The 21,925-nt window shown below is 41.6% G+C and overlaps 2 protein-coding genes across 2 annotated transcripts in view; one reads left to right on the top strand and one right to left on the bottom strand.

Annotated features, from left to right (window-relative positions):
- Positions 1-1,916: 1,916 nt before the first annotated feature.
- Positions 1,917-16,425, bottom strand: aimp1a (aminoacyl tRNA synthetase complex interacting multifunctional protein 1a). The gene is made up of 7 exons (XM_030787952.1): positions 16,350-16,425; positions 12,382-12,515; positions 11,926-12,039; positions 9,472-9,645; positions 7,017-7,222; positions 4,215-4,383; positions 1,917-2,208 (listed from the first exon to the last, which is right to left on the bottom strand). Coding segments are annotated over exons 1-7 (966 nt in total). The 5' UTR covers positions 16,352-16,425; the 3' UTR covers positions 1,917-2,041.
- A 304-nt stretch (positions 16,426-16,729) lies between these two features.
- Positions 16,730-21,925, top strand: part of tbck (TBC1 domain containing kinase) — a 41,416-nt gene continuing 36,220 nt past the window's right edge. Inside the window, exons 1-5 of the mRNA XM_030788066.1 lie at positions 16,730-16,757; positions 17,137-17,365; positions 20,726-20,798; positions 21,252-21,366; positions 21,473-21,546. Of these exons, the coding sequence (XP_030643926.1) occupies positions 17,173-17,365; positions 20,726-20,798; positions 21,252-21,366; positions 21,473-21,546 (455 nt within the window). The 5' untranslated portion in view covers positions 16,730-16,757; positions 17,137-17,172. The remainder of the gene's footprint in view (positions 16,758-17,136; positions 17,366-20,725; positions 20,799-21,251; positions 21,367-21,472; positions 21,547-21,925) is intronic.

The following is a 21,925-nucleotide window of genomic DNA, read 5'->3' as shown; positions in this document are numbered from 1 at the left end:
TTCTTTCAAATGGACAGCAAGACTCCAAAGGAAGCTCCCCCATTCCGTGTTGGAATTCCACAAATGACTGCTATGGCTCACCATCTGACAGAACTTAGTGTGGCTCTGTTAGCAGGGTTACACCAGAAGACAAGAGGGGAACAAAGATGAAACCAAGCGTGACCAGCGGGGAGAGGCCTTTTTAATCTCGCCTAATCACAGAGCTTGCTGCGCTGGCGTCCAGAACCAAGCAATCACGACAGCGGTAATCATTCCCTCAATTACAGCTCGATTACAAATCATCACCACCACATCAAGAGCACCAGCCTGCTCTGAGCTAACAGTGGTACCAGGAGCACAGTGTTAAACACAGAGTCCCGGGCAAAAAAAAAAACAAAAAAAGGGAAACTGACATGCCTCAGAACAGCAGTCATTCAGAGAGAATGTTGCATTAACGTCAGAGGGGTTGAATATCATGGTTATGACAACGCTGTGGTACAATGTTTTGGTGTTTCCCATAACCCCCTTCCACTCAATTTTCAGTGCTGTGAAATCTATAGGTAGAACTTCAATGCACACGATGTAGACCAAGGTCAACAGGTTAGCACAGCCATTTATCAAACACCTAGTTATACGATATACCATCTTAGTAATTGATGTTGATTATTTTATTACCACTCATCAAACAAAAAACCTTAGCCAGACTAACTGCCACATGTTCAGTTCAGCTCAACTACGTCATGACAACAAGATGTTCTAGTGGCTTTTGTCACTGTCACTCTTGAACCCATTGGAGAACTGTAAACACCTCAGTTAGCTACTAAATACATCATTTAATAAGGCTACTAGGGAAATTGTTTTAATCACCATTAACTGAGAGCCTGCAGGGATGTGGAGGGTGACAATTCGAATACAGATAAATGTCTGTTCAGGTCGTCTAATAGACAGAACCCCCCCCCCCCCAAAAAAAACTGGACACCCAGTAAATAAATAATAAAAAAACACTTAAGCTTTAGTCTTTATGTGAAAGGTCAGATCGATCAAATGACAACTAAGCACACAACTCTGAAATTATTAGGAGCAGAAAGCTGTAAACCTCCAGATACATCATATGGCGAGTTTAGCATGATCCCATGACAGATGTCAAGCTTAATTAGAACTGGCGCAATGGCATGTGAAAGGAAGTATAAATCAGTCAGCTTCAGGGGGTTGGGTTGAACATTCAAAAAGATCCTTAACATTCAGCAGGGAGCGATGCCTCCTGTGAGAGGCTCCAAAGATGCTGCCTTCAAGGGGACAATAAAACACAGTAATTGATCTTGGTGTGAGGAGCCAAGCACAGAATTACTGTGAGAAAAAGACTCGTAACAGAGGAAGTGACTGTCATCCAAATGGCCTGTTCAGTGTCATCCACTCTGTTATTGAACTTGGGGACGGGGGGGGGGGGGGGGGTCAAGAAAACAAAATTAAAAAAAAAACTGCGCTATTTGTATGAAAGATGCAAGAGAAACAACAGATGTGCAGTTCTGGTTCTTCAGCGTACTGTGTTAAAATGAAACATTTCTTCAAAGGATAGGTTTTGTTGGTCAGATGGTGCAATTAAAAGGACAATTTGTAGCTGGAGGTCCCATTCCCATACAAATGCCACAGTATAAATGATGAGGTCCCTGAAAACAAATGTAAGATTGATAAAATGATTTATGGTTAATAAGAAAAGGTACAGAATCTACATATGAATTCATTTTCAATAACATGATGTGTAGCTGAAACTATGCTGGCCTATATCACTACTGACTAAAGTTGCAGGGCGATTATTTCAAGTTGTTGTAAACATCTCTTATCAGGCCAAACTAGAATTGACTGACTTCTCAGTGTTCTCAGTCTCAATTAGGAAATGTTTGACAAAGGTAGCCTTCCAATCACACAGACACACGTGAGAACTTTCAAGTAGTTTTATTGATCTCAAACATATTCTATTTGTCCTTCATCAAGAGATGAGGTAACTCTAGGCAGTGGTCCAGTGCCCTCTAGCCATGTGGGATGGTCGTGCGGTTGCTTGGCTCTATTTGATTCCACTGTTACTCATAGTCTGAGCCTTGCACACTCCTTTGCCCTCCACTTCAAACGCAGCTCCCTTGTAGGTGGCCACACACTGAGCGTCTGTACGCAAGTCTGGCTGCACCTGTTCCCAAACCTTCTTCTTGGGATTCAGCTCCTTGTCCGGCTCACCTGGACCAATCAGAGCAGAGATAATGTTGTGACTAGCATCGTTTGAGACCCAACAGTCATTGTAGTCAAAACCTTTGGGACGTTTCAGTTATTTCAGTTGTTTCTTTACATTCAACTCTAACCGTGAATGGATTCTTACCCAAAGAGAAACTCAAGGGGAAAACACTCATCTTTATCATGTGGAGGTTTGTTTTGTTTTAGTTTTTTCTCTACTTTTTAATGCCCTCATAAACAAATCAGGCTGTATGTCTCGGATTGGTTGACTGCTTCTTTGGTTTGTAGTGTTCATCTTTTAAATCTGAGAGTAAACATGAGTTTCTTTCATTGGCAACTCCACTTCAAGAGTGTCCAGTGGCCAGAAAAACAGAAAAAGAACAGTAGTTATTACTTAAGTACACATAGTTTAGATGGACAAGCTATTTGAAGGAAACAAAGGGCAGGGTTATGTTTCCTGAGGAGCCCACTGGAACCAGTTTTGTTTGTAAACGGCCAAGTCAACAGTCACGCAAAAGCTAAAAGGAAGATAATCTTAAAACGGGGGGGGGACCGGACCATCATGGAGAAGGGTATTGTACCCCCAAACACAGACATGCCATGTTGTCAATGATGGGAGGGGAAGGGAAATAGAAACTGATTTTGGCTTCCGTTTTCCTCTCCATAAACATCCTGTGAAGAAGGCCAATTTGTATTTTTGAGTATTTTAGTGCCTCTGTGGTATCTAAGAAGGATGGCATCTGCCTAACTGCATTAGTGGCCTTGGTTCAGTGCTAGCATTTTTGCACGGACGACCTGAGAGTGTTTTCTATTGGAGTGTGCGTCATAAAAGTGAACTATTTTTTTTTTTTTGGCCAACTGAGGATCCCTCATAAAACGAACAGCTGGAGGAAGGGCAGCAGAGAGATGAAAGCCTGGCTCATGTCACCAAATTCGGGGTAGGTCGTTGGACAGACTCTTCCACCCACCCGGTTCCCCTCTAGATGAAACCAGCACACACTGGGAAACTCCCCAGTAGTATTTGCACGTCTTGGCCCACCACAAACACTCTTAGTCTCCCAGTTTCTGTTTTGCCAGTTTCGCTATATTTTTACAGTCCTAAGAGAAATCGTACTGCTTTTGGGTCTCCTTGAGCTTCGGGGACTCTATTTTATTGTCTTGTGAGGGCGCATTTTCCATTTTGTTGAGCAGAATCAGTATGGCTGGGATGCTAATGGTTCCGAGCAGATTTAAATGCGAGTTTACGCTTTGGGTTTGGGTTGAATAAAACATAAATATTTGAACTCCATAAATTTAGGAGTCAGGGTGAGTGCAGTCAGGTCAATGTCTCCACCTTTTCCCTCAGTCAGCCTACTTAGGATAAAAAACACTTTCTCTTTCTCTTTGGGCGATTTGCCTGTTGCTCAGTTAGCAGTCAAGAGTCCTTTAGACAATCAAAAAATGATGTTTAAGCTTTTTTTTTTCTCAGCTGGAGAATCCAATAGGCTTTATGATTGCTCCTCTTCAAAGGAGTCAAAAGAAACAATAATGTTATTATTGGATAGTGGGTATTCATTTCAAACCCTGCAGCCTGTACTTCCCTTTATTAGCAGATCTCGACACAACGCCAAACCACAATTCTCTACTTCGGCAATTTCTCTCACTCTCTTTGTTGTAGTTTGTTTTAGTGTGAAGAGGACAAGGCTGTTTTTTTTTTTCACTGCCCAACGATTACATGTCAGTAGCGAGAGAATTTAAGCTTAACCCTTCTTGCATAAAATGTTAAGATCCATGCATTTTGTCCTAGCAAAGACTATACGCTGTTACTGCTATAGTCAGGGATTCTATTTATGTGAATGTTTACACTGAATTAACCTGAAATCTGACCGAAAAGAGCAAAGCTTATATTTACAAGATGGTGAGGACTGGGGTCAGATGCACTCTACAAGTTTGTGTAACCAAAGGGCTTTTTTAGGCACAGTTTCTGACGTTGGCACCAATAAAAGGGGTTGGGGAAGAGGTTGTGTACACACCTGGGAAACCCTGGCAGATGACTCTTTCACCTGGCACTGCTCCGCTGGGTGGGTCCAAAATCTCCACTTTCTCCGGTGAGCTCGCACACATCACCATAGCCTGGGAAACGACCCCTCTCATCTTGGCCGGCTTCAGGTTACACAGCAGCACTGCCATCCGATTCTGCATCTGTGACCAAAATTCCCCACAGATGATCAGTCTGAATTCTGAATTTCATCTCTACAGACTCCATTTACTTACCATTTTTAATGTGTCACAACATTGTCATCTAGTCCCAGTTTGTACCACATAAAGTCCCATCATGTAACATCTTAACTTTTCAAAGCGGAGGAAGACCAGCTAACAGCGTATCATTGGATAACTACTGGGAAAAGGCACAGTCGGAGCCGGGAACAGCTGCGGAGGCGAGGGGCAGCAGCCCGGAAAACTCAGAAGAAAGAAAAAAACAACGGGAATGGGAAACATCAGCAATTCAAAGTCATGCGATCAAAATCCAAACGTATTTTATACACTTGGCTCTGGAACATGTTAGGCATAACTGATTTATTTATTTATTTATTTATTTTTCTTATTTTGAGTTAGGGGTGCATGTTTTAAATTAAACAACTAGAATTTCGACTGCAGAAATGCGCTAATGACCCTTTCTTCCATATAACCAACTCATTAATCCCGGCGCCGGCACAAAAAACATCGAGTTTTAGGTAAATGTTTATGTTACATTGGCGTATTTGTGCTGCTTTGCAGGACTGTATTGGCAACGTTTCAGTTTCCCCTTTTATACAGGCCTGAGACTCGATCTGATCACAGGAGTGGCATCAGGGAAACTCTTTCCTATGACATCTAGTTTGTTTCCCTGTTCGACTATACATACTCCTCCACATGTTACTGCTGCTTATCAATTACCTCTGCATGTTTACTAGCATTTATCAGTTCTCCTCCCTGGGCCTTATAGCTCTGCTCATCTCAGGTTTCACTCTGTTCCCACATATCCAGTTGAGCTAGTTAAGGGCTTGATAATTAGCTGACAAGTTAGGCGGCAGAGCAGGAGAAATCGGCAAATTCTTTGGAGTGCAAGGAACAGGGAGCATGGATTTAAACAATCGCCACATGAATGAATATTGATTAACGTGTAATTGAGACTTTTTTTTTTTTTTCTGATTTCCCCATGCACTTGTAAACAATATGAGATAAACACATAGCGATACATTGTATCTTTTGCTCTGGTTCATGATCGTGAATAAATTAACTTCAGTGGTTGGGAAGGCATGAAGGCAATGACGGATCAACAAGCTGTTCAGAAAGGAGAGCTTATAATCAGGGGACCGACTCCCGCACACGAATAAAAGTCTATAAACTCTTCCCCTAACAATCATTTTTGGTTGATCACATACTCATAAAAATTAGTCCACAAGGTGAATGAAGTCCAAATGTACAAATGAAACTGTCTGTTACAATCTCAGCATCACCATATTTAATGAGAGATCACTTAGCGAGAGACCCTTGTGAAGCTAGGGCTTCACCCAAAAGATGTTTTTTTTTTGTTTGTTTTTTGTTTTTGGTCAGATTGATTTTATTGTTTTAAAGATACACTGAAAGAAACCAAAAGGAGAATTCAGAGCTTGCCTTTAATTCAGACTCCATTTGATCCCTCAACACTCAAAATTGGGAGCGACTTTGCTTATTACTGCAACAATCTTTTCAGACACTACGGTGCATAAAGTGGCTCTTTGTGTATATTACACCAGCCTCTACGAGTTAAAATCAGATTATGTTTGTGTAAACGTCTCCTGTGGGCATATGCTTTCATTTACAAAAGCATAAAAAAAAGTCTCTGTACGCTAATATTCGAACATCGGAATGCAAGAACTGTAACTACAGCCAGTTACAGTGAGGGGGGGAAAAACCTAAAACGTGTTTGATGGCTGGGGAAAATGGTTCCTTCTCATTGGCGTCATTAAGACATCTGACAACCTGCTAGGAGACCCCTAAACAAATCGTAAACCAGAGGATACTGGAAAATGAAACACAAGCTCGCTCATAAAATGGAACGTGGAATCAGTCAACAACCACCTTGACAGCCATCACAAAGCATAGTGTAGCCTCACAGAGCTGTTTTATATAGTCCTGCAAACACCAAAAATTACCCAGGAATCTACTTGACAACTTAGCACTACCTCCTCCGTAAACAACACCAAAAAAAATTTTTTTTCTTTCCCAATTAACAAAAAACACAAAACTCATTTCGTGATACTGCACCCTTAGGATTTAAAGACCTTTTTTTTTTTTTCCATCTGCCACATCTGCAGTCAGAAGATGAATGTCTTGAAAGGTTGTTTTGTGACATGGGAATTTTCTTGATTAGGGTGAGTTGTGCCGTAAGAGAGGAAAAAGGTGGTCTTAAAGGTGTAAACACCAGAGGGCTAGACAGAGCTGCCCCAAGAGGGTTTCCCTGAAATGTTGGGAGGGGTGAATTATAACTTATGAATGTTTGTCTGTAAGCTTATGGACAAATTAAAAGAAGTTTCAGAGAGCAGATTAACAACAGACGAGATCAATGTAAGGGACAATGAAATGTCGTGACAGAATTTATGGTCAAATTACAGTAGAAATGTTGTGATATATAACCCTGCGTCTGGCATACTTATATCTCCATAAATCAACTCTGCTGTCGCAAGGACATAGGAACGTTCATTGGCAGAGGAGTCAAAACCATTAAGACCCATGACTCTCCATGGAGTGTTGTGTTTTATCAGTCCATGTGTGTTACGACTGAGTGACTGGTTAGTGTTGGAATTCAGTACCTGTTCTAAGGGGATGTGTTTGACCAGGCCGCTAACCACAGTGCGTGGGCTGCTTTCTCCCACGTCCACCTGTTCCACGTACAGCGAGTCGGCATCCGGATGCTTCTCCGCCTTAACGATGCGACCCACCCTCAGGTCCAATCGGGACACGTCCACCTTCACATCCTCCTGAGGAGGTGCTGCTCCTTTCTTCTCCTGCTTTTCTCCTAAAAAAAAAAAAAAAAAAAAAAAGACAGAGAGAGAGAGAGAGAGAGGGGGAAAGCGAGGTTGAAACCGACGTGAACATGTGGACTGTCTCCAGTCCTTGCACATGTGCGAACATGCGAACATGTGCAAGGACTGGAGAGACAACACTGCTTAAAAAGACAAGAAATCTTTTTTTCCCCCACCAGAAATTTTTAAAAGTTTTAAAAAACACAGTTTAAATCTTACACCTAACAGGACAACACTACGGTTAGATACTTATTTCCATTTTGTTCTTCACAAGCAGTGTTTGAGAAGAACAAATCTTATGAAAGTCCAAAGACTTTCCTCTGGCTCCCATTCTTGTCTTGTTCGATGTGTTTTAAATAATTTTTTTTTCCAAAACAACAAAAAACTGAAAGGCGTTATCATTTTTCACCGTGTCTAAAGGGTACACAAAAATGAACACGTGGCACAAGTTCATAATTCAAGCATGAAACGAGAAACCGTACGAACGCTCCCCGACATCTGCTGTGGCATTTTTGGTTTTTATTACATTACATGTCAAACCCCTGAGAAAAAATGTGATTTTTATTTTTTCAAGGTGCCTTTACACCAAATCCTTTGAGCCTTATTTTGAACTCTTCTGCATAGCGCCCCGAGGATTCACTGCGTTACGTTTCAAAGGCCGCTCTTGGAAAGTATGCTAGCCTGTCGTCTCTGGTCTGATCCAAATTCCCCGAGAAAAAGAGAAAACAAATTCTGCCAATGTCCGTCTCAGCATAGGCACTTCTGTCTAATCACCATAGACGTTTTAAAATAGTACATTACTTTTCCACCACTTCCAGACTTAGCAGCAAAATGAGTGAGACTAGTATGTCGCCAAAAAAAAAAAGTCAACGACAGAAAATCTTACAACCTTCAGTATTTATGACTTCATAAAGTAGACATATTACATTCCATGAAAATGCTACACTTTCTGTGAAAATGCCACTTTCTCACAAGAGAAATGGAGACTGTCATTTCCTTAGTGTGTCTGGATCTGAAATATGACTGCCTGTGTGCGCTTGTGGAAGTCTCACCATGAACTTTATGGCAGCTTTGATACGAGTGTTGTAGACCGTTGTAGACTAAAGAATAGGTTTTTTTTTTTACTGAGAGCTCCTCACAGCACAATGATCTAAACTGTGCTCTAGCTGAACCTTTTGAGCCTGTTCAGTAGGAGTCCAAGTCAAACGTGAGCCGGTCACTTGGCATTGCTGACACAGCGGAGGACAGGTCCTTCAGTCGCTGCTGACGAGCGAGCCTGCTGATGGGTGGACAGATACCGTCTGCTGAAACTGCGAGTGGGACTTTTCACAACATCTAAAACAAAGCATTCGTCAATGCCAGCAGGGAAGAGAGACATATTTGATATTTACAGCACGGCGTTTAACATCTGGACCACAGCAACGTCTTCTTTCCCCAGCCCCGGCTCCCCCCCCCCCTCCAACCTCATTTTATCCCTCGCAAAAAAAGCCAACTTCGCATAAATTATACCCCCCCAAAAAAATGACTGCCCGCGATCCCTCTTTTGGGGATGTTTCATTCAAACACATGGGTCATGAGTTGAAAGAAAGCGAACGATTTATGTCGAAAATAATTTTCATAATAAACCATACAGAGAGTTGGGGGGGAAAAAAAGAAAGAAAAAAAAAAATCAACGGTTTTTGTTGTAAAACGTGTGATTTTACATCTTACAATGAGAAAATTAACAGCAATGCCGGGTTATGTTGTTATTTGTTTAAAAACTAAATAAATAAATAAACAAATAAAAATCTGGTTTGACTTTAGGCTTGTGTTACGGCCCAAGTCTGACGGCGCTGACATTAGGAGAACGCCTGACTTAAGATCCCACGAGCTCTCTGTCATACTGTTGACAGGCCGGTCACACTTCATGGTTCTCCAATTATTATATAAATCATAATTGGAAAATTAAAGGGACGATAATCTGTACAGACTAACTAATTCATCAGTGCTATACTCTGTACATGCATACATGCATGGTGTGTGTGTGTGTAAGTCGCTGTCAGGATGGAGCTTTTCTGTAAACACTGGAGAAAAGACCAGGACTTAGTGTCTTAAATGTTACACCAGCTTCGGGGAAGTTTTTTGCTGTCCCTACGAACTTGCTCCTGAAGTTCCGTGCCACAGTTTGGAACAATTCGAGCTCTTGACTCACGAGATGGAGGTGGATGGTTCTGCCCATCTACGTAGGTGCAAAAGTAATTACCCTTTTTCTCGGCTTTCTTCTTCTTGGTCTCGTTGTCTTTGGGAGGGGAGCTTTGAGGAGGCTGGCCAGCAGAGGCAGGAGCAGAGGGGGTCACAAGGGCTGAAGGCTCTGGGGCAGATGGTTTAGAGGCACATTGGACACTGGAGGTCTCTGAGGGCATAGCAACCTCTCGTACTGTTGAGAGAGAACAAGATTCAGTGAAATCATCAATAATCTTTTTTTTTTTTAATGCATCCATTGAGGAGAGAAGACTTGAAGCAGAATTTACCGCTTGAATTTGTAAACACAGTTACTGTTTGGACTATGTTCAGATACCTTAGAAATATCTTTACCAGGTTAACACAAGAAGTGGCTGAAAAAAAGTAGTGTACATTACAGAGAAGTGGTGTTTTTGTTTCTCCCGTGTAATAAAATATGCCCCAAAAACAGTAATTCAACCTGAATGACAGTTTCATCGATCTCAAAAAGGAGATGAGAGCAATGGAATTTGATGGATCCCTCTCAGATTCCAGCAAAGTAATTTAGCCGAATGAGAGCGAGAAAGATTATTTACGGAGATGGAGGGAAGTTTGGCCAAATTTATTTAATTTCAAAATGACAGTGTTTATGGGACAGTGGAGTAGAGGGGAATAAAAACAGGACAACAATCATTCATCTCAGACAGTGCAGAGGGAACGCCACATTGTTGGGGGAATGTGTGACTGTACACCACTGGTGAAAATTTCCCCAGAAAAATAAACAAACAAATAAACAAAACAGCATGGCTGGCGAGCATGTTGTCCATGCTCTCAGTTAATTGCGTTAATTTCACATTATGACCAAAATGACTACGGTTAATTATGCCTTCACATTCTTGGTTTGGGTAAAGAAAAATAAATAAATAAAAAAAATAAAACAGCGCTCCCCAATCCTGGTCTTGAAGACTTACAGACCTGCACATTTTAGGATGCTGATGTAAACACACCTGAATTCAATGCATCAGATAGTTGGCAAGCCCCTGATTGGCTGAGCCAGTTGTTTTAGAGTAGGGAGAAACTTAAAGCAAGCAGAACTGCGGAGCCCTCAGGAGCAGGCTTGGGAAACACTGCTTCTGGAGCCTTTTAGCTTCCAACCCTGTAACCAGAAATGGGTTTTGCTTACCAAACACCCCCTTTTTTTCCCCACCATGCCCTTTAGATGAAGGATGTCACTGATAAACTCTGATTATTTGCTGGAGGAATAGTATGTTCCATCTATGATTCCTGTCTCCTTGTTACAAAATTAATTATAACAACAAAAAAAACCCCACTCCTAATATTGATGTAAAAAAACCCAAGTTCTGATCACCATCATCAAACAGCAGGTCTTTGTCCAAGCTTTAATTGAGGTTTTATGATCTCATTCAATGATGAAAACAGAGGATACACGCAAACTTTTGAGGTATCTATAAGTAATAACATTGAAGAAATCTGTCTGAACAAAGTTGAGCTGTTGGTTTTTGTTTTAAAATCTGGTGAACATTCCACCTTAGATTTCTGGAAACCATTATTAATGTGCTAATTACCATAAGGTCTGTTTGTGCTTATTTGAACACTGAGGATTCGAACATCATTATTCGTTTATAGATGGCTGGGGCAAAAGATCACAGCTGAAAACATTGTGCAGTCACGCAGATGAACTGTTTGGTTCCAGCTTCCAGCTCTATGTACAGGCCTCTGATGGTCTTCAAGCCAAAAGCCTTGAGATCCATACTGAATTTATTGGTTTTTGTTTGTTGTAGCTGTTGTTGTTTTTATAATTTAAAAAACAAATGATCAAAAACGGTTACTGGAAATTATTTTTTGCTTCAGGAATGGACAGTAAGTTCCTCTCAACTGTATTGTTTGATGGTCACAGAAAGACAGGAATTTCTGGCACCCTCTAGATTCCACAGGTGGATGGATCATTGAAGGAATGATCATGTGATCTTGCGTGTTTCTATATAATTTTACACATGGCGTAGGCGGCGCCATTCAGCCAGGATGAACATGTATGGTTTCACTCTGAATCCAGTCCCCGAGGGCTTAGGTGGTACAGGTTTTCCTATCAGCCACACAGTGTGGTCTCTGATTGGCAGACTGCTGCAAACACTTATTCTGTGTGTAAAAATTAGGTTCTAATTAACACGTGACCACCAAGAGCAGCTGGAGTTTGGCCCTTTGGTATTGGACTTGGGCATCGCTGGCTGAAATGATCAACCTGATCAATCAAAGAAACCAGAGAAAGAGTAACATACCCCCCCTTCTCCTCTCTTTCTCCAGCAAAGAGTAACATACCTCCCCTTCTCCTCTCTTTCTCCAGCAAAGAGTAACATACCTCCCCTTCTCCTCTCTTTCTCCAGCAAAGAGTAACATACCTCCCCTTCTCCTCTCTTTCTCCAGCAAAGAGTAACATACCTCCCCTTCTCCTCTCTTTCTCCAGCAAAGAGTAACATACCTCCCCTTCTCCTCTCTTTCTCCAGGAGTTGTTTCTTCAGCTCTTCGATGTCCTTCTTCAGCTTGGCGTTCTCCACCAACAGTCTTTTCTCCTCTCGGACTGTTGCCTGAACAACTGTATTTGACAGAAACCTCTTATTCAGACTTGAGCTACACTCACACTCTCTCTCTCTCTCTCTCTCTCTCTCTCTCTCTCTCTCTCTCTCACACACACACACACACACACACACACACACACACACACACACACACACACACACAATTCCCAAAGCAAAACAAAGCGATCAAATGGGGGGAGAAAAATATTCTTTATACTTTATGGAAAATCGTGTCGATTAATTATTCATGCAAATTCTTTAAAGTTTAAAGTTGGACACCATCCAGATGTAACTCTATGTTAGAACTATACGGCGCTAAAATACAGGTCCTTTGAAAGCCGTTGGTGTATTCTCCTTACTGGCTTTTTCTTTTAGCAGCTGAACCTGCTGTTTGAGATACTCGATGACCTGATCAGCCTCAGTCGCTCTCTGCTCCAGTCTCGCCAGTGTGGGCGTGTGGCCTGCCATCTTGACAAAAGACCGTGCTAGGTACCTGGAAAATAAGCCAAAGGCAAAGTGGAACACAACCGACCAGTCAAAAAAAGATTCGAGGATACCCTCCCCTTGTTTTCTTTCTTTGTTTTTTTAAAAACCACAGGAATATATAAAGCAATAAAGGATGGAACCTCCTTTTTGTCTTTTCAAATCGCCAGCCATCTGCCAATGGAAAAAGACACCTCGGAAATATCCACTCTCTCTTTGTTTCCTGCCTTCCCACGTATTACAGAATTGTATACATTGCTAATTTGCTAGAGCAGTATTTTAGAACAACATGTAATATTACACATCTGTCCTAATTGTTATGCTGTGGACTTTTTAATTTGTGCAGTTTCATTTTCATGAACAGCTGCGCCGAACTGGGAACAGCAACTTACCAAACACGTCAGACACACAGACACACACACACATACACACAGTGACTCAAAGGCTAAACCACTGTCATGGATCAATGGTAAGTATCAATCATGAAAGCTGAGGAAATTTTACTTGCACTTTCCCCCCCTTCAAAGTACTTGAGATGGGAAATGCATCTGCAAACAGCCGTCTATGACAAACTCAAAACTGCCTTGACAAGCCCCAGTTCAATACGAGTAAACTTCAAGTGCCTTGACAGTAATCAGCAGTTCAATATGAGTTCTTAAGCAACAGAAAAACCCCCAAAACATATGACAGCTAAATGAAATAAGCCATGCCTGCCTCTCCTTCTCTACACACACACACACACACATATGTGTGTGTGTGTGTGTATGTATATATATATATATATACACACACACACAATGTGTATTATTTTGTCTGTGTGTGTCATAATTAAAACCATCACTCTTTTGTTTTCTCCTTTGTGACGATCTCTGTCTTTCTCTGGGATATTCTCTCCTTCTCCTTGGTCGAGAGGAGATTTAAAGGTAATACAGGCCTAACTGTCTTGCATTCCTGTGAGTGTGTGTTACCACTGATAACGCACAGAATTCACAAATATCTCCCCAGCTTCATGGGATCACACAACAGCTGAGCGACAGTCATCCCAAAAGAAGTTAGTCAAGGTTTTGTGTCTGATGTGTCAGGGACATGACAGGCCTGGTACTGCTTTTCCTCCAGCCAAAAAAGAAAGAGGGGACTTTTACAAGGCCGAAGGAAGGAGAAGAAAACCTCTCAACGTGTAGTAGAGGGTGGCGTTGGAAAACAACAGCTGGCCGGGGATGAAAACAAACATTCGGGATGAGGAAATTAGAAACACAAAAAAGCTGGAGTTGATAATATCGTGGATCAAAGCCTCTTGTTTTTGAAGCCCTGAATCAATTTAAGTGGGCCTGCGGTGGAGGAATTTACGAGCACCACAAGAGGACTTTATTCATCTGCATATTCCCTTGAAATGAGAATCAGTACTGGGCTCCAGCCAATCACAGCAGGTTCCAATACCTCCTAACATTACAGGCCAATCACAAATCTCAGGAGTGGTCACTCCCCCCCCCCCCCCCCCCCAATATTGCTAGGATGGACACACAAAGATCTGGAATGTAACTCGACTTTTTTTTTTTTGCAAGAACAGTCACTTTGGTTTATGTTGGATCCTGATTAGTTAGACCACCTAGAACAAAGGTCAAAGCTATGAGGCTATCTGCCGCTTTTTTTTTTTTTTTTTTTTTTTGAGGACCCCCGTCCCAATACAAGTTTCGAGGTCAAAATTGCACGGCGAATCTCTACAGGGAACTGATCTGAAGGCCAAAACTGTCAGCTCCATCGGGAAATTCCAGGCCTGCAGATACGGATGCTTATAAAAGAGCAATTATGAGCCTCACAAAAACTTTCAATTCTTCTTTAACTATAAAGCTCATGGAGGAAGGCAGGGGGGGAAAAAAAAAAATTTTATCTGTGCGGAGAGATACACATGCCTAAGCTTTGAGTCCACTGCTGAAATTGTGTTATGGGAGAGCTGACAGAGAAGATAGGGGCTCAACCAGCAGCTGTCAAATCCTGTTTCCTGACCATGACGGGCATTCTATAAATAGCAGATCTGAATATTGAGACACAATCACTGCACAGTTTCATTCTGCGAGGGCCTTTTTTTTGGTAACAGGATCTTGAAAATCATTCTGTAAAATTCACAGAGCCAATTTGTTACAATTCCTGGTGTCACTTGAGTTTTCAGGAAAGAGAGTTTTTGTTCAAAAAGAGCACGGATATCCAGTGTTTACGAATCACACGTTGCATTTAAAAAACTTGGGGGGGGGACTAGTCCTAAAGTCTAGCCGTGAGTTTCACCGCTGTTCTATGTACAAGACTGCTTTCCCTCTATCATGCACAGCGGGTGGAAGTAGCTGGGGGGGTATTAAAACATTTTTGCATACTTGCTTTAGAGGTTAAGTATCTGTGAAACGGCTTTCACTTAACCACACATTTTAGCGGTATCGTGTGAACATAAGTCGAGACGTGATCTGCCACTCTGTCGAACTGCTGTAACCATTTAATTCGCCACAGATAGGGCACCCGGACCGAACGCTCCCCTGCCAAGCCAAATGAAAACAGTGTGGCGGACAGCTGGCCTTGTGTGTCTAGAATTTTAATAACCGATCGTGCTGTCGAAGAAAGAAGGCTGACACAAGTTCCGCGGCCCCATTTACAACTAATGTGATCCCAGCATGGCAATTTCATCTTAAAGCAATATACTCATCACTCACGGCTTCAAATGGGCACATCTTTAGGTATTTACAGATGTGAGAGTTAACGTTGGATACTCTGAAAGTGCTGAATACAGTCAGTAACCCAGGCATAAACTGAATTTAACAAATTGTGACGGATTGACCCCCCCCGCGAAATTTCTTTAGAACATTTACTGTTGACCTGCACTGACTCTGTTACAGTCACGCGAGTTGATCTACAGCTGCGGTGTAATTCTTGCACAATGTGCCCGCTGCTACACGTCGCGTCATGTAGACTCGAAAGTGCGTTTTCAGCACTTTCCTCCCACAAAATGAAATTAAATGCATATTACCCGTTTACATGAGAGTATTGACGAAAACGCTATTCTGTGCAGCTGCCAGAAAGGGGCTATCGAATTTTTTTCCTTGTTCAAACTCGACTACCATTCTTTTGGAACTGTTTGATTTACACTTTAATTAACCTCGGACTAGAGCTTAGGAAAAAACATTGGAAGGGTCCAGAAGACGCGATGCTGTGCAACATTAAATGTTATTTAAAGGACGTGGATGTAGTGAACGAAAACTTATCGAGAGTGAAACAATGGGACGGCAAATGTAAAAAAGCCAGATTTCCAGGTGTTAAAATGTCACAAAACGAAACTGCAGTGCTAAAATGTGAGGCAGCTTTAAAATGCACAGGTACGTCACCTTCGCACGTGACTGCCGGTTATTGACAGTCTAATGTCTCGTCTGCCATTGGGATACCATTTGTGTTTTTCCCTTTGATCCAGTAAATTTAAGATGCCCTTTCACGCTAAATTAGGAATAGTTCATCTACCCAAATATCAGTTGTGAGAGAAACGATAACAGTAATGTCACAACAACAAGAAGGAATGAATCGCAGGCCGAAAGGGGAGCTGTAGTCACTGACGTTTGTGGTAATAATAGTAAATAACACATTACAAAGACGTAAACTAGTAATTTCTGCAGTGTGTCAACCGACCTCGGGAACAGACTTAGTGAAAAACCAAATCTAACGACACAATTATTAGCTACTAAGCTAGGTTACCATAAAAGCCGACTAAGGTGGAGGAATAAAGTTTACAATCCGCCGCTAAAATGGTCTAGTATGCAGAACAAACAGTGAAGATTTACAGTGAGTGAACATTTACGGATATAGTACTCACATTCAAGAGCAATCGAAAGCAGACACACGTTTCTCACACACTTTCACCCACAGACCCCCAACTGCAACTCAGGTCGCACGATTCAAACGTCATCAGGCGTAAATCTGCGCAGAAACGAAGTTCAGACTTTTGTGGCAGAGCGAGCTCTGAGTTGCTTTTCTTTTAATAGCAGATTTTCATGCATCTCTGAAGTGAAGGCAACTTGTGTTTTTCGATGTGCAGTTGATTTCTCATGATCTTGCCAAAGATTCTTTAAATTCCTGTGGGAACTACTAATGTGTCGCTGCTGTTTGACGCAAGAAGTCATCTGATCCACACAGGAAGCGCTCAATGAAATATCTCTTGATTTAGTCAATCGCTATCAATAAGATACTTGAATGTGAGGGTTGACTTTTCAGCCCAGTACAGGTATGTCCTTGTCGTTTAGTATTTTGATATTTTAATGCTTGAATACCGTGTGGACGCCATGCAGTGAAAACAGGTCCACTGCCTTTGCAGGAACACTGTTTCATACAGTGAGCTGCTCGTGCCTATTGATATATAGAGATATTTTCGAATTTATATGAAGATAGTCGTTAAGTAGTTGAACCCTTTTTTGTGCAAGTCATTCTAGTGCAAGCCTTTTATGCAGTAAACTTGATAGGTACGATGCAAGCTTTTCTGATTACGGGCAGCTGTGGAAACAGCCAAACAATGTAGATCCCATATCACAGAGGTCACTTAAAGCCTCAGTATCAGGTTCTCAACAACCAGATTGTTTTTTAAAATCAAGAACACTATTTTGTAGGATTTTGTGTGGTCTAGCCCGAGCAGTTCAGTGGCTATGCAACCGCTCAGAGATGCTCAGCTTGGAGCTTTTACTTTCTTCGCTTCCGCGCTTCCGCACGATGTCTGTGGTAGCAATGGTCTCCCACTGACCCCAAACTCTATCAAGATCCTGGGCCGATTCCAGTACCTTAAGACCCTGACTCATCCCAGGTTATGCCAGTACGTGGACATCTCTCGAGGAAAGCATGGTAAGATGACTTTACCTCGCCTTGTATATATACCAACGGTGAAAATGCTCGCGCACTCCGTAGGATTTCACGATACTGTGTTTGGGAGAACTCTTAGTTTTTACAGCTAGTAATTTATTGTTCAAATGGCATGGATAAGGTAAGAATAAGATGGAGAACTAGGCTAGAACCAGAAGGTGTGCAACTGTCTTTGTGAAATGTTTATATGACCAGTAGGTGATTTGTTATTTTTTAACAGGGGGGGCATGGCCCAATGGTTACTGACACTACTCTGTAGAATATATAGGGAGATGGCAGGTTAACAAGGGGGATGGCACCCCCCCATCCCCCTGCAAATCGCCTACTGTGTATGACCATGAAATGTGTTTTAGCTACAGGCCACAAATATTGCAGGAATCTTATGGAGAGTAGTGTACGTTTATGTGAGAGACTCACTGACATGCCGTCAGGTTGATATTTTTTTTTTTTTTGTAAATGTAAGGAGCAGTTCATGTAGAACCCATACTTCAGCTTCACAGATTAAGATGTGGTCAATGGCCATAACAGTGGATGGAGCACCTACAGATTCACCCAGTGTGAACGGACAGTGATGTTTTGGTTTTTCTTACATTTTTTGTCCTGGAAATCTTTCCTCCATGAGGAAAAAAATATATATTTCAGAGCATGATTAGGGAAAAGACACGCTAATTGACTTTCACCTGGAGGCAAAAAACAAAACAAAACAAACAAACAAACAAAAAAACCCACTCCAACTTTTGAACTGCTCATGACCCAAGACCCAAACACAACCTTTCACTGCTACAACATCAAAATTTTACTCCCCAAAATATATTTCCAACATATTTTGAGAGGGCTTGGATTTATCTGGAAGTCCGATTAAAATGTAGGCCTACCTGTGTTACAATGAGTTAAAAATACACTTGGTTGTACAACAGTTGAGTGTAACATTTATCCAAAATAGCAGGACTTAAGTACAGTTCACAAACTTCATACAATAACACAAGTTTAAAACCCTTACAGTTTGAATGCATTCCAAACAATACACAAAGTATCCTCAAGTAAATAGCTTTTATGTTTGAAAGTGAAGAGGAAAATAAAATAACACAAAAGAAAGGGGGCCAGTGTTGTCAAACTGATGGGCAGATTTCCTCTCACCCATGTCGTTTGTCGGGGGAAGAGAAATTTCATTTACAGGCAATGCTGAAGTCAAGCTCCTTGTCCCATGATGTATTTTCTGGAATATTTTTTACAGCAAACATCAAGGTGTTTGAACACACACACACATGCGCGCACACATGTAATGTAATGTAAATCTCTGTGATCGCACACACACACACACTGTGAACAGTGAGCAGTGAATTTGTCCTTTGCACTTAACCCATCCAACACACCGGTCATGAACACACACCAGACGCAGGAGCAGGAGCAGTGGGCAGCGCTCCTTGTGCCCGGGGAATGCTTGCCCAAGGCCACACAGCCGTGGATGTCAGGGGGCACCACACACACACACACACACACACACACACACACACACACACTTTACTCTGGATCATTCCGCAAAAACCCCCTTTCAGACTCTAATTATAAAATTTCAGCATCGGTATAAAACAATCCATTTGAGGACAGTGTCTTTTTCTGTATTCGTTTTTCTTGTAGAGATACTGAAAACGTATTTCTGTAAAGTTTTAACTACAGCGAGACCGTGTTTGAATTCATTCCCTCTACACGGACCTCCCCTTTTTAAACTTCAGCTGTCAGTCTTTGTCTTTTTCATGGTTTGGAATACAGATGTCATATATGCATCAAACGCTTTTTTCCTCCATTAGAGAGAGAGAGAAAAAAAAAAGGAAATCCAGACAGTCATTGTCCAACTATATTCTCATTTTCACACGGAACGGCTCATGCACTAACATGTGTCATATAATTTAGCCTTTTAGGGGAAAAATTTTCAAAAATAAATAAATAAAAAAGTCAACACACAAAATGATTCCTTTTGTTGAGATTCTTTGTGTTCTATAGGCTGTATGTACTTGGCAACACATCACAGGAACAATAGGGGTTTTTATGGTGGGTTATTATCTGTGCGTGGCTGAAGACTGGGACGCTTCTGAGAGCCACAGACTGTTTTGTTTTAAGGCTGGGCTTTTGTCAGAGTTCAAATACACAACGCTCTCCTCCTGTTTGTTCAGGTTGTTTATTGGTCTTCCCCAGTCAGAGCTTAATTCAGCTTCTGTGGGCTTAGATTTCTCGTCTTGGATTTCTTTTGTTATTTTATTTATCTTTGGGTTTCTGTTCTTTACACTCTGTTGACAGAAGTTTTTTACATTTATTTATTTTTTTTCTGAAATCTTTTAAACTTTGACACACGTGGGGATTGTAAATGATTACTCCAGAATAAAAGCCCGTCAGAAGTCTGAAGTTTCGGCCACATTTGGCACGAAGTACAAGGAAGAAGGCCACATTTGACTTTTTTTCTGTTTTTTTTTTTTTTGTGGATTTTTTTTTTTTTTTTTTTACTTTGTTGTTGTTGTGGTTGAGTTGTGTCAGGAGGAATTAGCTCATGTAGCGGAGCAGTGCTTTGCATGCGAGAGGTACTGGAGCTTAGGACTGCGTTCTGTCCAGACGTGTGTTTCCACCCAGAACCTGGACGTATTCTCTCCCCGGGGCTGTCCTCCTGCTCGGGTGGCACTCCTGCTCACCTGCACCTTTTCATATTAACTAATGACCATTCCGTTATGTCACCTGAAAATGACCCTTAATGACCCCACATGTGACCAAGCATGTCAAAGCACCTTGCTGTACAAAAAAAAAACCCCAAAACAAAACAAAAAAACCCTACTAAGTTAATTATGTACAGTTGCATTGCACTATGGCAAACTAATTATGGTGAAGTGTATGGCCTTTGTTTTGCATGACATGTAGTATGCTTGGACAGGCTGTTGTCTACATTACTGCGTCTGTTTCACTGTAGTTTCTGTGTCTCATGTGTAGAACCCTGACTGTTCAGTATATCTTGCGGATTAAGTGTGATGATCAGATAAATGCATGTTTCCGCACTGAACACATAAACAGATTACTTGTCAAATAAACCGTGTTAAAAAAAAAAAAAAAAAAAAAAAAAAATATATATATATATATAAATATAAATGACCAAGCAGTTCCAGGGCAGAGGTCAGTCTGGGAATGTGGCAGGTTTTCCAGTCTCCGTGTCCGCTCTGTGTCTGGAGGTCAGCGTCTCTCAGCTTAAACTCAGTCATTTAACTTGCGCTTCACTTTTAATGCTCGTCGTCAGTTCTCTTGGGCATACCAGCACTTATCTTTTGTGTCTCCACATTTAACGGCTGTTTTTGTTTTTTTCAGAGCGACTTGTTGTTGTTGCCGAGCATCACGAGGAAAGTCTGAAGGACTGTCAGAGACGGGGCAAACCTGTCAGGTAACGCAAACTACACAAACGAACAAAACACACTGTAATAAACCTCCTACGCTACTACAAGACAAAGAGAGAGAGAGAGCGAGAGAGAGCGAGAGAGAGCGAGAGAGAGCAAGAGAGAGTGAGAGAGAGGATCATAATCTCGTATCTTAATTACGTAATTTAAGGTATAATGCCGGACAGTGCTCTTGCTCTGCCACCTACTGGTTAAGATGCGTCACCGCACAATCATTGTAAAGATGAAAACTCTCCCTAAGTGTAATTCTTTATCACCGTCTCAAAAATGAGTATATTAATGTCTGTAGGAGATAGGTATGGACTTCATGATAAACAAACTGAGATCCTACACACGCGCACACACACACACACACACACACACACACACACACACACACACACACACACACACACACAGAGAGTTGAAGTGTAGTACTCTTGCCTTGTTCTGTGTTGCAGCCCAGACAGAGTGCTGCAGATTGCCTTTGAGATACTTGAGGGCCTGGCTTTCATGAATAAACATGGAATGGTGCATCAAGCTCTCAGTCCTCATAATGTACTCCTTGACCGCAAGGTACGTCCCCAAAAGCAGGCCGTCAGTGAAGCCTTAATGCGATGATTACTTTCCGTTGGGCAGTGTCATCCATGCGTAACTGAATGTAATGTTTTTTTTCTCACAGGGACACGTGAAGCTGGCTAAATTCGGTCTTTACCACATGACGGACCATGGCGCGGATGTGGACTTTCCTATAGGGTGAGTTCTCTCCACTTCTAATGAGATCCACTTCCCCGTTGGCTGAGCACTTTTCCTTCTGTAATGAGCTTTTATTTCCCTGTTGCAGGAACTTGTTTCTCCACTAATGAACAGTATTTCTCCTTATGCTCAACTCTGTTCTCCTGTAATGAAATCTTTTTCCCTGCAGGTCGATCCTTCTTCTCCTTCTTCTCTTCAAATGTTCACTGTTTAATATTTATCTACCTCTCTCTTTTTTTTTATCTTATGCTGTCTTTTTTCCACACTTGGACTTCTGATGAGTCAGTTGAATGCCATTCTGATTATTGACGGGCTATTAAAACATCCCAGAAGGATATTTCCGACATAAATGGTAAAAAAAAAAGACTTCGGTAAACTA

Source organism: Chanos chanos, chromosome 11, assembly GCF_902362185.1.
Source record: "Chanos chanos chromosome 11, fChaCha1.1, whole genome shotgun sequence".
Lineage (NCBI taxonomy): Eukaryota > Metazoa > Chordata > Actinopteri > Gonorynchiformes > Chanidae > Chanos > Chanos chanos.
This window is presented reverse-complemented; position numbering and strand designations above follow the sequence as displayed.

Bases quoted from the DNA above. Each gene is read 5' to 3' on its own strand.
- aimp1a (XM_030787952.1), bottom strand. The intron at 7,223-9,471 runs GTAATTACTTTT...TTTTTTTTTTAG, and splicing joins GAAGAAAGCCGAGAAAAAGG to GAGAAAAGCAGGAGAAGAAA. The intron at 4,384-7,016 runs GTACTGAATTCC...TTTTGGTCACAG, and splicing joins AACACATCCCCTTAGAACAG to ATGCAGAATCGGATGGCAGT.